The 16,853-nt window shown below is 43.0% G+C and overlaps 1 protein-coding gene across 2 annotated transcripts in view; it reads left to right on the forward strand.

Moving 5' to 3' along the window:
- LOC124180996 (integrin alpha-PS2) overlaps positions 1 to 16,214 on the forward strand; it is a 48,611-nt gene extending 32,397 nt beyond the window's left edge. The window contains exons 5-12 of one of the 2 annotated variants that reach the window (XM_046567042.1): positions 1,729 to 1,790; positions 6,560 to 6,608; positions 6,862 to 6,936; positions 8,249 to 8,424; positions 8,540 to 8,790; positions 8,905 to 10,420; positions 10,972 to 12,990; positions 13,328 to 16,214. In XM_046567042.1, the coding sequence (XP_046422998.1) occupies positions 1,729 to 1,790; positions 6,560 to 6,608; positions 6,862 to 6,936; positions 8,249 to 8,424; positions 8,540 to 8,790; positions 8,905 to 10,420; positions 10,972 to 12,990; positions 13,328 to 13,405 (4,226 nt within the window). In that variant the 3' untranslated portion in view covers positions 13,406 to 16,214. The remainder of the gene's footprint in view (positions 1 to 1,728; positions 1,791 to 6,559; positions 6,609 to 6,861; positions 6,937 to 8,248; positions 8,425 to 8,539; positions 8,791 to 8,904; positions 10,421 to 10,971; positions 12,991 to 13,327) is intronic. The other variant, XM_046567043.1, reaches the window with a different exon arrangement.
- The last annotated feature ends 639 nt before the right edge of the window (positions 16,215 to 16,853 follow it).

Here is a 16,853-nt window from a genome sequence, read left to right on the forward strand (position 1 = left end):
AAAAATAAACGTCAATCGTTTCTTATACCGTATAATAGACACGACGCGTCAATGGCGAAGCATTAGAGTATAAACACGACTTTTAATACATTTGTAATAATTAAGCGAGCTCTACGCTGCACTCTGATTGATATTATTGCACCGTAGGCAGAGAGAGTCGGCATTGAGTTGCGAGTGCTCGTTCGTCTTTACGTCTGTCTGCACGGTCATCCGTTAGCGGCTGTGTAAAATATATTTTATCTCGTGTATAATGCATATTATGCACGCTCGGAAAGGCCAGTCTTACCGGATACGATATCGCGTTTATAACACATACGAGGGTTCCTAATACGCGGATGCATTCACGTACGTGTACGCTTACGCACTGTAAGCTGCTCAGGCGTCCGTGACACGATCGGAGCTTCTGTTATACGTGCTTGTACGTTACAATTTTTACTTTGATTTATTTACAACGCGTACCATTGCCGGATTTTTCAAACTTCGATTCTTGTCACTTTAATTGCGTTTTCATAATATACATATATGTCCAGGTATATATAATGTTATCCCAATATGTATATAAATTTTTATGTTAATAAATTATAACGTCTCTTCGTGAAAAATTCTTGTATAATTCAGTTTTTCGGCTTTCTGACTGGGTGTAACGCCTTAGTGATTTGAACTTTCGGGGAGGATAAAAATCGAGGATCAAATTTGTCTGGCCTAATGTTGTGTAATTCGAGTATTTCGGACCACGCTTCGAGGGGTTATTAATTTTGTTTTCAAACCGTAGCGCGCACTTCGGAAGAAGAGAACTATTTATACTATAGATCCTAGATAAAAGTAGGTATATATATAAATATATATGTAAAGAAGTGGAGGTAGATGCTAGGGCGCGTTTCGTACATTGGATTTAGTATGTGAGGTATTTAGTATGATAGGTATATGTAATAATATACCCCGTATACCACAAGTAAATATACACCTACCTAATCACGGTAATTAATCATTTGGGTAATTATTTTTTCACCTTATCGTATGTTCTGCATTAATCCGCTGAAACGCTTAAATAACTCACGTTGCATGTCGGGATATTAGTTACGACACCCTACAGGTGTAATATTCTCGGGCACGTTCGACCCTTGCAGTATTAATGGTAATTAATAATAATTAACGGCAATTAATCGCGAATCGTGAAGTGAAATCTAAAGGAAACGCGATCCTCATTAACGTACTGTTATAAATATCTACAATATAAATGTAACTTGTGCGTCGACTGAAAAAGGAAATAAATACACGACTTCCGTTCGAGCAGCTAAGTCCGTACTGACAATGAGTAATTGCAGAATTTGAGACTTCTCGGGATGGAAAACCACTTCCTGTTTGCAACGTCGGTAGAAAAACCAGTTAGATCATCGTCTCGAATCCCTTCGACTTTACGTTTTATAATCAAGGAGGAAACATTCAGCAGGAAAAAACTTACACGTTGTGTAATTTTTTTTCAAGAATAATAAGAGAAAGCGATTAATTAATTCAATGAATGTGAATTTCGACGAACTGGCAACGGTGTAATATTATACTGTAATAAAAATCATTCATAAATGGGAAATTTTTCTCATTGTCAGATAAGGACATCGCCTGCACAGGCAGTATTGCGTGGGAGTGAAATACCGACTCTGGCATTCAGTGCGCGCGTGTCTTAATTCGGTTAATGGAATAATATGCAATAATTATCCGTTTCCGTTACAGGACTCACGGGCTACCACAGGCAGGGATCTTGTCAAGCTGGATTGGGCGCCGCCCTCTCAAAGGTAAGGATACGACGTGAAGCGACACGCTCGACGATCGCCTCATGGATCGGGGATCGGTAAAATCGATCGAGTTAAATACGCGACGAAGCGGGGTTAGAGCGGCTAGACACGCCGCTTGATCAATCAGGGAATGCCTTGTTAACCGATAAGACGGTCGCTACGAATTTAGAACGTCAAGTTTGACAGGGGACAATTAATTGGTCGGTTAAACGCATCAATTTATCACTCTCCTCGGCTTTGACCGAGGGACTTTCCTGCACTCTTTCTCGATCGCGAACATTGACGAAACGGTTTTGTTTTTCTTCCATTCTTGGGAAAAAAAAAAAGTGGCAACTGGAATTCCAATTCCTTTGCGCGTGTAGGATGCAGGTCCGTGAAATTCAGCGCTAAATCTGTTCGGCTTTGAAAACGATCTAGAAGGACTCGATGGTTAATCGAGGATTGCTGCAACCGCATGATACGGAGTAAAAAATGAGAAACGAGTGAAACGATCAGACATGGTAGGTACTGCAGTGTATATGCTAAGAATCAACTTTTTCATTCGCTTCTCTTACATAAGCGCGTTACAGCTGGAGGGTGCGCAGCTTACCGATGCAGCTAGAGATAGGATGGTTATCTCCTTACAGATCTATACGGCGGGATCGATTCGATCCGCGCGATCGATACGGCGATTTCATTCTCATATCCGTTGGATGCATGCACTGGGAAGTGTTGCGCAAAGATGGAGTGGAGAAAATCGTGGGCATTAAACCGGCAAAATTTCATTCCTCGCAACGTAAATTTCCTCATTTTTGAACTCACAAGGAAGTTATCCCGGGTCAAATCGGAGAAATCGAACCGGTATACCTTCCTTGTCATTCCCACCACGTACAGAGTTACAGTACCTTGTCTAAAAAAATGTCGCCAAGTACCTTAAAATTCGAATTTGATGGTGGTGGATGCTCAAGCACCTGGCGAGGTAACCATGACCGTTTGCCGAAGAATCTCCGCCGCCAAAGAAGCCATCGGTAGCTGCGTTGTGGAGCAATCCGCAGGGAGGAATGGAGTCCTGGACCGGCGATCTCTCACAGAGGATGTATAATTCAGAATTGCAGTAGTCCGTTGTAGTGGGGATGTTTAATGCATGTCCGGCAAGTCGTCCACCTGAGTCACACAGTGGCCTATACACTTATTCAATGTTAATACGAGCATTCGACTCTCTTACTACGTCCAACTCCATTCGATCGTTTCTTCTGGCGGGGCAGTATGTCAAACATGAGAGACGAGTAACAGTTCCTCTGCAAATGAATTTCCCGAAAATTTTTACCAACACCCACCTACCGCGGTTGTCAGGTCGAGAGAGCATCGAGCAATCGAGTCATAATTTATCACGATGTGCGAATCCCTCTACCGACGTGAAACTAGTCGATTGGCACGTCCGCGAGGAGAGATCAGCCGAGACCATTGTCGTGGTAGAATTTCAGTGACGGTAAGCAGGGTAATAAAGATGCACCGGCGCAGCTAGTACGGACGGCGACAAGGTTTTAAAAGTTACGGGGGGGCGGTTGAATTTACGAGAAATCCATGGCAGCGCCGTGGCCTCGCGACAAATGGGTGATACCACGGTCGGAGACTGCAGTCGGTGTACCTACGTATACAGAGAATCGGATGCACATCGCATTGGAGAGTTGAAACGGCAAGGGAAAAGCATTATACCTACCGCGGGGAGAAATTGCGGGATACATGCGGAGACTCCTTGTCGTATTTACTGGAATTTACGAGCCCGAAGCCCTTGCCAAGTCCCACGTAGTAATGGGTATAAGGAAGGCAGCCAGCCACCCGTCTCTCCGCACGGCATAACGGAAGTGTTCTTCCACGGTGCATCGCCATATGCGCCAAAGCTTGTGCCGCACGTTTGGAAAGTGTCTGCTGCGCCACGTCGCGCTGAGGACCGCAGTCAGGTTCGCCTCGAACCCCGGTGACGAATCGCAGCGATGTGCACCCCGAGGAGCTGGTTCCGTTGCATCCTGGTAAGGGAAGGAAGGAAGGAAGGGTTCCTCGGGACGCTTGGATTGTCGCTTTGTTTCCGAGGGAAACAAGGAGGGATAAAAGAGGGACAGTCTTACCGAGACAAAGGTCTCCTCCGTTGGAGATGGCGAACGTAACGCTGAAACGGGAGGCGCGTAGGTGGTCTCTCCACAGCGGAACACGAAACGGTGACAGAACGAAATGTCCTCTCCTTAAATGGCGCCATGAAACCGTCTCATGCTGCGCCGATTCTCTTCTTTCTCGGGTATCGCCGCTTAGCATATGCATCCACCCCAGGCCTTACCGAGAAGTAGAAGAAGAAGAAGAGGACGAAGCGGAGGAATCCAGGGGAACTGGAGCAGGATCCCAGAGCTGACGATGGTTTCCTGAAATCATGAAGCAGACTCGAATGCGTTCGCAGATAAAATATTTTCCACGTCCGAATAACGGCGAGATCAGGACGACGGACTTGAAGAGGGACGCGTTGCGGCCACGGTAGACTCTCGGAGAAGAGGGACGAGAGTGGGAAGACCTGCACCCCCCGCGGAGGCGAGTTGCGGGCCTCTTGCTTACACGAGAAAAATTTGCAACTGGAACAATAGCGGTCACCGGGTCTGCTCCAGTCTTCGGTGAGCGCTTCGGAGCAACAGGAGACGCGGAACACGATATACACGATACACGATACGTGGGCAAGAAGTAGTGGAAGGTACGCGATACACAAGATGCACGAACCCATGCACGTGAGTTGTACTCTGGCGCCGATCTGAGAAAAAGGGGACTCAGATTGAAATATAACAGAGCCAAATATGTATACTCGAGAGACTGCTGGTGGCTGTTGCCGCTGCGCATGCTAAATTTATGCCTGCGTCCACGTTTCATTGTTTCGCTTCAAGTGGGGTATCAACAACCTACGGCGACGACGACGTCTTCTACCTTTCCGTGTACAAAACTACGCGAAACATTTGCGGTGAATAGGGTTTGACAGGAGCGATGCGAAGGCATGAGACCACGAGAGCTACCGCGACTAGAGTGTAATAATGTTTTTTTTCCTTTCTCATCTGTATAGCGAAAATCGCGATCAATCTTATGCTGGAAGTACACGTGGTCCGATTAATTTCACGGGTCTGCAAATAAATATTCTATTTTAGCTGCGTGGGATCTTTTGGATAAAAATTATGTATTCGAGTGTGCTGAGTCCAAAAATCATTTCCATTTCCCTCGTTTCCTCATTTCCCAAGTTTTAGAATCGAGAATAGGATACCAGATTTCGAGTTAAACGGGAGTTTCACGCTAAACGAAACTAAAAACACGAGTTCAAGGAAAAAACCTAACGCGATGGAATTTTTTGAGTATATTTCCCGGTTTCAGTGAGTAAAAATGTATAAGAAAGGGTGTAAAAAAAACCTGTGCAATTTTTTGGTAGCAGACCTGCGTTTTCTCCGTTCTATACGTGCACACACGTCGTGCAATGACGAGATAGACACAGTGCACAACATGCGACGCGTATATGCAACACTTATTCCAGTGTTTAATTACGTTAGTAAACCGCCGCGCCGACGATGAGGACAAAAACGCAAAAGGGTTGCGGTCTGTCCTGCGTGTCGGCCGTTTCTAGCACCACTTGGAACGCTTTCTCACACTGATAAATTTAAGCCCTCATACGTCGCCCGGCGCCTTGACGTACGTCCTAGTATACGAAGACACGGCTGCGTTAAGTATTTAGACACACATACGAATTACGCTCCGAATAAGCCTGAGAACTATTCGCCCGATTGTGTCCAGACGCGTGACCAATAAATTCTTCACGTATATTATTTTATTACGCTGAACGGGTCTCATGATTGTCACGATTCGTGTGTAAAATGTAAAACGAGAGTGTACGTATCAGATGCGTACTGCAGTTTATTATTTGTTTTTTATTTATTTTTTGTCAATTAAATCGACCATTTAGAAGTCTTTGACTGATCGGTTGGAAAAAAAAAATACGTTCATGACGCACCCTTGATCATTTGAAGTGAAATGTTCCTTTAAAATGAAACTCTAGGCTCGTTTCTTCTAAATCGTTCAGCCGCCTACCGATAAGACTAAGAGGGCGTAGTAAATGGTTTACTTATCGGTTAATTTTGGGCAGCTGTTGCCCATTACAAATGGATAATTTTTCCTAAACGACGAAACTGCGTCGTTACTGATCCATTACCGGCGGCTATCAACGAATGCAGCGATTCGTTCGTGATTTAATAAGACAACGATAGAAAGGAAGAAAAAACAAAGGAAAAAAGGAAAAACGAAAATAAAATTTAACAAATGATAGGTGAATGCTCAAGAAAATAAACTGCTTATCGCCCCACAGTCTTGTAATTATACCTATACTCTCGTCTACTGTGTTTCTCTCACGCCGAATGCGAAACGATGTAAAATAGTTTGGTCATAGGATTCGAGTAACTAACCTTTGGTAATGAAATTGTTACGGGTGAACGGTTTTCAATATCTTTCCTTCCCTCGACCCGATTGGCCCCCGCCGCCCTCGTTGTAACCTCACGTCTTCTCGTAATCTCTCGTGAACCGGGGACCTTCGGAGCTGAAAATCTCATCCAATCAGTATAAATCTTTCTACGATAAGAAGCTTGGAAACGGTTGAAGGAAAAGGGGGGGCAAAAAACATTATGGCCAGTAAAAAATTCTAGTAAACTATAAAAATTGGAAGTCGTTTATCGGCGTGTAATATTCCAGAGCTTATGAGGTCCTTTTCACTTCTGTTTCAGGATGGTAAAAGAGCGTTCATTGGTGCCCCTGGTAGCTACTACTGGCAAGGTAAATACGATTTGTCAACAATTGTGTTCACGGATGTTGGGTCATGTTACACATACACCTCGATACATACTGAATATGTTTTTTTTTTTTGATTTCGTTTTAAATCGTATCAAGGGTGATCGTCATTGTAACGGTGGCTTTTGTGATCGAGATGAAGGGATTATTGCCTATTGATTGTCATGTTGTGTCATTCTTGTGCAATTGTCTGGCGCAGATTGTATTGTTGAAGAATGTTTTCACATAAAATTTTCAGGTCAGGTGTACTCAATCGCCAGCGAAGCTGAATTTGAATATTTACCCCTCGGACGCGGATTCTTCGGATCTGAAGGTACCATGAACTTCCAGCCGCCCTGCCACCCAATCGCATTACCACCAATGCCCCTAATCAGTTGCCATATTAATTATACTGAAACCGAATTAACCCGTGTCATACAGCTTGAATCGATGCATCAGTAAATCTTCAAAACGGAGACCGCCGCACGAGCTGTGCATACTTATGAACACTCGATGAATTTTGAATAGTATAAACAAATGAAAGTAACACGAAACTATTCCGAGTGCGGTCTCTACTATGACGATGTTGATACAATCGAAACACGTGTCCCCGTGACACTTGCTTGGCAGTGATTTGGATTAATTAATACAGAGTACTCAAGTCGATAGATATTGTATAATCATTAAAACCGAAATAACGAAAATTTCATTTGGGATTGATTGATAACGCACTCACGCCTATTATATAATATTAACAACGAAAAGCCTGCTGATGGGGGGATACTTGAAAAAAATTAATTCTTAACCACCCAATGAGTTTTTGTTCTTTTAATACTTCATTAACGATTCAACCAGATTATTAAACGCTGTTTCTTTAACAACTGCCAGGTGAGTCGAGGGTGTTCAAATATAACAATCCCACAGGTGCGGGCTGCTTTTACAGCTTCCAGCGTGATCTGATCAGTACGGCTGTAACAGCAACGAAAGGCTGCCTCGTTGTGACGACAAATCGCAGTCTCCGAAATTAAATACACCCGTCGATTAAAAATTGACCGATATACATAGAGCGATGTAGTATTACGATTACAACAACATTTAGACCTATATATACGATTCGAGTAAAATGGAACGAAGGATTGCGGTGGAATGGAATTCGGAGGCTGCGAAACGTGGAAGGCTAAAAAAGCTATAGAGCATAATATAGCTTATAATACAATCGCAGTGCAGTGTGCTTGAATGCTAGATGAGAATGAGGACTTGTACATTATCCAGTAATTTGGAGGCTGCAACGTCGATCGGTATAATCGCCACATAACACGTGCGAAACGATCGAAGATGCAGTCAGCTCGACGAAGCTGAAGCTAGCAGCCAAACGGGTTAAGCTGTTTGGAAGCAGAAAAATTCGCTTCACTTTTATCTTTAATAATTCTATTAAAGTATCGGAGGTTCAAGGTATTTGACAAAATTTTGATTGTTGGACTTCACTACCTTATTTGAATGAACGTTAGAACGTTTGGCTGATAATTATGACTGCTAGTTTCAGCCTCGTGTCAGCTTGCCTTGGCTATGCAACGAACGAAAGCGAATAACTCTGTAAAAGCACGGTGATCCGATGTAAAAATAACTGTGAAACAATCGTTGCCCAGGTCAAGTATTTTCAAGTGGATCGGGAGGTGAACCGCCGGTGTCATTCACGAAGGAAAGCGGACCCGAAGATGACGACTCTTACCTTGGCTACTCGGTCGCTTCGGGTGATTTCGAAGGCAACGGAGAACAAGGAGCAGCCGTTGGTATGCCCAGAAGCTACAATCTACATGGAAAGGTATAATACACGGTTGATTTTCAGACGTTCTTCTTTACACTCGGTACCACAGCTTGATCCGTGCCGATTGAAACTTTCAAATAATCTTTCGACTAAAATCGATTTTCGCGCACAGGTTGTACTACTAAGATCGGACATGACGACCTGGCACGCTAACTTGACCGGCGACCAGATGGGCGCTTACTTTGGATACTCGGTTATTGCCTGCGACGTAAACGGAGACGGCCTGGACGATCTGGTTGTCGGAGCGCCTATGTTTACGATAGAAGACGACCCGAAGATGACCTATGAAACCGGGAGGGTTCACATATTTTACCAAGGGATGGTAGAGGATCCTGTTCAGAAGTTCAGCGAGTCGGAAACCAGGTAAGAAGAAGATAATCCCTCGCGAATTGAAAGTTATTCGAGTCTGAGTTTGAGTCACGGCGCAGCCTCACCTACAGTTGTCACCGCACGGTAACATTTTCACTCAATTCGCAGAGACGGCGTGGAGAACAGAGGCAGATTCGGACTATCCCTGGCTTCGCTGAAGGACATTGATCTCGACGGTTATCAAGACTTCGCGGTTGGCGCTCCTTACGGTGGTCCGGACGGCCGGGGTGCGGTCTACATCTATCACGGTTCGAAGACCGGTGTTTTGGACAAGTACTCCCAGGCGATATACGCCTCGGTAATGGAGCGGCCGGTCTCGACCTTCGGGTTTTCTATCGCCGGCGGTAAGGACCTGGACGACAACTATTACCCGGACATCGTCATCGGTGCTTACGAATCCAGCAGCGCAGCCTTTTTCCGTTCGCGACCGGTAATCAAGATAGAAGCCTACGTGGAGTTCATTTCTCAGTCCAAGTCCGTGTCGCTCGAGAATCGAGAATGCACCCTGAGTGACAGAACCACCGTGTCTTGTCTTATGCTAAGTGCTTGCCTAAAGTATACTGGCCGGGGGGTGGCACCGATATTCCGTTTCAACGTCGAGTACGTCCTAGACACGAAGAAGCCGAATAACCCTCGGCTCTTCTTCATCGAGCACGAATCGAGGAGTTCGATCAATCAGTCGTTTGAACTGAGCAGCAACAATTTGTTATGCAAGAATTTCAGCGTCTACGTATCTCCGAATATCAGGGACAAGCTGACGTCGATAGACGCCGAGATGCGGATCAGCCTAGTCGAGCAGCAAACCTTCGCCGAGGAAAGGCGAAACCCATTGGCCGAGCTGAGACCGGTGCTCGGTGCGTCGACGTCGCAGCCCGACTCGATCTCGATAATGAAGAGCTGCGGCCAGGACAACGTCTGCATACCGAATCTCGAGTTGTACGCGACAAAGAGCGTCGAGAAGTATCTCCTGGGTTCCGGAAACAGGTTCGAACTCGATATCGTGGTACAGAACACGGGAGAGGACGCGTTCGAGGCTACCTACTATCTGCAGTTGCCCAAAGCTATCGACTACATTAAAGTTGAGCAGATCGACAAGAACGAGATACTGGTACTATGCTCGGCCCCGAACTTGAAGAACAACAACACGCTGAAATGTGAGATCGGTAACCCAATGCCGAGTGAAAAGCTGGTCCACTTCAAAGTTATACTTCAGCCGATAACCACTCAGGATATGAAACTGAGCTACGACCTTGACATGACCGTCAACACGACGAACCCCGAAGAAGATGGGACTCGGGCGGACAACACCGTCCGTTTGACAATGCCGATTTGGGTACAGACCGAGCTCTTCATCGAAGGTAAGAGCAAGCCCAAGGACCTGTACTTCAACTTCGAGAATTACACGTCGGAAAACATCACTACCGAATTGGAATTCGGACCGCTTCTTACGCACAATTATACCATACGAAACGACGGTCCGTCCCAAATTCTCGAGGGGGAGGCCTTCCTGATATGGCCAGCGCAGACCCTCGCCGGTGAAGAACTCATCTACTTGCTCGAGCAGCCCGAGACATCTGGAAGGATCGAGTGCGCGACTGCAAACGCTAATTACCTCAGTCTGACGGTAAGTGTCCTTTCGCTTATTATACCGAAGTAAGCCAGGTTGCGGACTTTGGTTAACCCTTCGAATCACGCTTTAAATTACGCTCAACGTGCCACATTTTTCTCTGCAACTTTTTATTTATTAGACTACTTTTTTCGTTCCACATGGTACCTGAAATATTTCCAAGTCCACCAAAAAATATAAAATTTGTTCATTTATTTACTGAAGAAATAGCACATGTAAACAAAAAAAAAAAAAAAAGAAAATGCATTTTCTGCTAATCCACCATTAAAATCCGAATGCTAATTTTTACGCAAACTTAATACACACCAAAAAATTGTTCTTCCTGTTGTTTTTCTTTGTCCGCCATATTAGATGCGCTATTTTGAATTTTCAAATTTCGAGTTCGGATTCGTAATCAACGACCCCAAAAGCCCATGTATGAAAACTTTCAAGTGAATCGCAATCAAGGAATAATGTATGCATGAGAGGGTTAACAGGATAAGCTTTTTACGTTTTTATACGTCCCTAAATCGAAGGTGATTGTAATGCTTTTAATTCGATTTTCACAGCTCGACGACAAGCGCAGAAGACAGTCATATGCAGGTATGGTCGGAGGATACTCGAACGGTGGAAGCTTCGACAGAACCAATCAGGTTACAGCGGATGAAAGACGCTGGCAACAGAATGAAGGTCAGACTAACGACGATCTTCTGGTCGTGAAGAATTCGAAGACGCAGACCAGCGGTGGATACTCGAAGAGCCATACGGCATCCGAAAACTACAAAGTCGAAAGCGGTGGCCAGAACAATTTCGCGGTTGAAGATCGTTCTTTCAACGGCGGCGGAAGTCAGTCGACGGAAGTGTTCACGGGGTCGAATGAGGGTTCGACTCAGATCCACGGCACTAGATTCGAGGAACCAATGGAACCGGGAATGGAAAGAGGTCAGAAGTACAAGAGCGAAACTACTTACTCGGAAACTCGTGGAAGTGGTAACAATAAGAATTTCGCAATTGGAAGCGATTCTGTCACCGGCGGCGGAAGTCAATCGATGGAAATTTTCACGGGGTCGAACGGAGGGGCTACTCAAATTCAGGACACTAGATTCAAGGACTCTGTTGAACCAGGGATGGAAAACAGGAATCAATTCGGCGACATCACCTACGCAGAGACTCGTCACAGCACTAGGCGCAACCATTCCGGAGGATTTCAGCACGGATGGAACGACATGCGAGGTACGGAGGAGAAAGTTAGCGGGACAAACGTGAATCGCGACGGATATTTCAGAACGGGAATTTACGACAGTGGAAACAGAGGACAGGTTGAAACGGAGGAGACAATCAATCTGAACAACGGACAGGAATATTCACCGATCTACAAAGACCGAAGCGAGCATTCAAGGAGCGGTGACAACTCGGAACGTGAAAACTTCTCCGGAGCATCGGGACGAGTGATTACGGAAAACGGCGAACAGCGCCAGTGGGGGAGTTCCAGGATCCCAAACGTCGCGGTTTCCCAGGAACTGGAAAAGTTTTTCTCGAATATAAACCGGGAGTCCACGGCTATAGCGACAAACACAAGAAACGGGATGGAGTATGTCCAGCTTGAGAGTCGGTTCAGGGTGGCCAACGGCAAGGCTTACATCCAGTTCAAAAACGGCGAAGTTTTCGAGCTCCTAGACAGTCGTGGAAGCCCGAGCTATACCTCGAGTCAGGAACAAGATAGCCGGTGGCAAAGTCGCGAAGGTCGCTTGGAAGGTGGCACGGACGGTCTCGTCTACGTCGTGCTTGCGGACGGCCGCAAGTTCCGTATTCCAGGAACTTACACGTACCAGCGAAAGGAGACCATCACCATCGGCGGCGGAGTCCCGCAGGAATCAGTTTCCGGAAACTGGGCATACGGGAGGCAGATTACCCACACTGGAGAATCCGCAGGGAACGGTGGAGGTTTCGGTGCCGAGGGTAACGCCTGGCGACAGGAGTCATCGTACGAGTCAACTTACGACTCGGGACGGAAGGTGGTTAGCGGAACGCGGAGAGTTGGTTTTGAGGACCAGGGTGAATTCAGCGGTGACAACGTCCCCGCCACCAGAACCGACGAACGTATCAGGAGCCGATACCGGAGGGAGACTGACGACCTGAATATCGCCGAGTTCAGGAAATTCGAACACCGTAGGACCGGCAGAAATCGCAGGGCCGACGAGCCTGAGCTCAAAGCTGAGAATATCGAGGAGGGGCGGGTTCAGATGTGCAAAACCGCAAAGTGCGTTAACCTTCGATGCACGATTGGGCCGTTGCTCAAGAACGAGGAAGTTTGGATCGCCATGCGGTCGAGGATCAAGGCTAAAACGCTCAAGGAAATTGCGTTCAACGACAAAGTCGAACTCTCCACTCAGCTCGTTGCCCGCGTCACGCGTCAACCCTTCATCGGCGACCTTGCTAAACCGATCGACAAAAGCTACGAAATATTCACCACCGTATATCCGAGCGCTTCTCCCAGCGCACCTGACGTTATACCATTATGGATTGTCGTCCTGTCGGCTTGTGCCGGCGCAATTATTCTCTTGCTACTCATCTTCCTACTCTACAAGGTGAGAATATGACAACGAAATCCGTTCTCGTCACGTTTCGAACAGCTAATTCGATCGTGTAATCAGAGTAAAGAATCGTGAAAACTTTTGTTTTTGTTTTTTACGTCAACTTAACAATTGCTATTAAAAACTATTCAGATTGCGTGTAGTGTGAACTGTAAGAAATATTTTATAGTTTTTCTCGCTACCCGAAATCTTGAAAGGTTTATAAATAACGAAACTAGGTACAGTAAAATTGCAGTTGCATGCAGAAACACCGAGTTCAGTTATGTAAATACATAGAATCGTCGTGATAATTATTGCAATGAGAGCTTACCTATGATTTGTGTATTTCCAGTGTGGCTTCTTCAAGAGAAACCGGCCGACCGACGCAGCCGAGAGGCAGCCGCTGCGAAACGGTAACTACGACCAATAAACTGCGCAGCACTGATTGTTTACTCCGCCGCTAATCGAAGCACTCCTCCAAAGATGGTTTTCCAAACTGCGATGATATGTGTCCTTGGCCATCCAAGGAACACGGCGCGTGACGCCGACACTTGTATCCTTGCGAAGTGGGGAATGTTGCCGTTCAAGTTCACGTAAAATATGTGAACTAATACGCGATCGATCGGCCAAAACAGAAATCGCGAACAATCCGATTCTTAGGGATAAACAAACGCTCGTATCTTCTTGGTATTCAGAGTACACAACCCATCTTACACTCGTGTTTTGAGAAGCATTCTTCCATTGGCACCGCGACACTTGACACACTATATCACAGTCACCACTTGCCTTTACCCGTAGTTTTAATTCCGTTGCTTTCGCAAATACGCATTATGTGTAGAAACACGGTTCGTCACTTCGTGCCGGTCGGAGCAACACTGACGGATTTGATCGCCAACCCAAAGTTCCGAGATGGCGCATTCGTCGATTTTCAAATTTTAGCAGAGTTCGGAACCGTCTTGAGTCGAAATTTAGAATACTGGGATACACAATTCAGAAGTCATTTTACTTAATGTCGACGCGTACGACGAGCCTTTGAACTAGATCTGAATACCGCACTGTTTCACTTTACTACGATGAAATGTCACAGGGAATATTTCACCCGCTATTAATCACTGCAAATTATTATTTAATTACCGTGAATCGTGTTCTTTTTACTTATTTTATTTTTTTTAAACAATGAACTCTAATCGAACGAACGACTGTTTTATACATTACAATAATATATTTTGATATTTACAATAATCGAAACGAGTGCCTTGATATTCGAACGAAAATAATTTTGAATTCTATGATGAGAATGAGAGAAAGAGAATTTCACTAGCAATTTATAATCACTTATTGTACTGCCAATGAAACTCCCTCCAGCTCCTGTAGCTCTCTTTTCATTACATGTAATATTATATGAGTTTCTAGTCAGAAACGTTTTTTTTATTATTCGGTAATTATTAAACAGGCTGTAGTCTCGGACATTGAACTAAAAATCTTTAAAAAGAAAAAAGATAACATCAAAATACGTTTAGAAATCGAATATACATGTATATACTTACTATTATTATTGTTATTTTGTAGACATTTCGCTCTGCACGCGTATTAATTTAAGTATCATTTACCGGCAAGAACATTTCACTATTTTTGCATCTCATACTCGTAAGTCTTAACAATAAAATTAAAAATATAAGAACACACATATTGTGTCTTGCTGATAAAGCATCACAGTCCCTTTGCTCAGAAGCTGGGGGGAGTATAAAACATAATATAATAATTTATTAAAATTACGTATTTGTATAGCGAATGATCGAATGATGATATACTTACTGTGAGATATACAGGGTGCCTCGTATAACTCGCGTATTGTAATCCCGTCGCGGTGTTTTAAACGAAAAATGAAAACAGCAAAGTTTGATTGAAATTTCTACGATACAACAAAACTCGTTTTTTCCTCACCTCCGATTGAATCAAAGTGTGAAAGTTGGTAGTTTTTAACGTTGCTGATTATGCAATTGGGGAAATCAAAAAGACGACTCCAACATGACGTTCAAAAATGGAAAAGAAATTACTTGGCTTAAGCTAAACTCTATTTGAGAACGCTGATAGTTTACAATCCTTATTGTTCATGGAAAACGCTGCTACGGGCTTCCTATACGCGAGTTACGTGACACCCTGTAGAGGCACACGCCTCGTGTATGTATGTAAATTATTAATTCATTACTAAAATTAGGAATGATTAGTCTTACACGCAATAATAATAGCTTATACATATATATATATACTCATAATAGTGAATATCAATGTTTTTGTTCTTGGCGATAAAGAACCGTAGATATACATGTAAATACAGAATAAGCGTTATTATTAAAACAATAATTAATAATACAAAAAAAAAAAAAAAAATTACACGTTTCATTACCTTTCACCCACCAATTTTTTGATGAATATTTGATGAATAGACAAACCGATTATTCGAATGGGAAGAAAATTGTTGCAAAAATGTTGGTTCGAACAACAGAACTCGCTCTATTTATATATTTTTACTTTTAATACTGTACGTTCAATGTTTTCGTCCACAATTGACGAAAAAAATGGAAGAGCGCGGATAATTTTAAGATATAGGTATATACATATATATCTATTACACGATGTAATGTGATTTTTTGTTTATTGAAAATCATAATGACATACCGATAACAAATAAATGCACGATTACCGCTAACATTACGTATTAACAGGTTTTTTTTTTTTTTCTTTCTAAATGTCGCTTCACAGTGTACGTGTGACACACTTGTCACAATTGGTAAGTTCCACAGCGGTAAATAATGATAATAATGATGGTAGTAAAAATCGTAATAGTAATAACAATAAGAATAAGAATAATAAGTAAATTTATCCAAATATCCGAAAATATACTGTATAGTATTTTTGTTTTTTATGGTAGGTACGCTTTGACCAATTTTTTGTTTTTTCTTTTTCATTGTCAAAATTCATATAAAAGTAATCTACAATTTGTATACCATTAGTTTGTAAAATATACATGTTATTTCGTTACCATGTGCATTTTTTATTTTTTGTAGATACGGTTGATTGGTCTTGTTTTTATCTTTGTTCAATCGAAGAAAACAGGCTCTTGTAATTTTACATTCAACAGGATAGCGAGCGAATTATTGAACTCCAGAAATAAAGATGCGTATAAACAACAGTTTACATAAAATTCGATTAATTTAAAGGGAGCGAAATTAACTGAAGAAAAGAAAAAGATAAACAAAAGAGAAGTTTCACGATAACATTTTTACTATTAGGGAACATAATTTATGATTAAAAAAATGATCTAGGTATTTTTAATAAACTGGTAAACAGTGTAATAAGTATATATTTACAATTACTGCAATCCTATTTCGGAATTTTACTAATCGTTACTGTTTTGAAACCGAAACAGTTATTATCATTATTACAAAAGCAAAAATAAATATTTAATATATGTACTAAAATGCAGTTTTACGATGTTACTGCGTTTCTCTTGAAAAAAATCAAAATAAAATTGGGGCGCTATTGGACAATATATTACACGTATTATTTGGTAAGTAAACTAACAGTTATAGAAATGTTTTGCAACCATGATTGACAAGAATTTCTTGACTACTTATTTCACTTCCAATTATTAAACAACAATCGTATGTATTTCTTTTCTCTTTTTATTGTAGGAGCGATGAGTTGAAGTATCGACTATGTAATTTGTTAATAACGGCAGTTTTCCCGTGAATTTTTAATCTCATTCCGTTCAAATCGTTTACATACCTACACATACGTTATAAAAATAATGGACACCTGGATATTCACTTACGTTTGAACATTTTTGCAAACCAATCTCGTTCGCAACTACCATC

This window comes from Neodiprion fabricii, chromosome 4 (genome assembly GCF_021155785.1).
Source record: "Neodiprion fabricii isolate iyNeoFabr1 chromosome 4, iyNeoFabr1.1, whole genome shotgun sequence".
Taxonomy (NCBI): domain Eukaryota; kingdom Metazoa; phylum Arthropoda; class Insecta; order Hymenoptera; family Diprionidae; genus Neodiprion; species Neodiprion fabricii.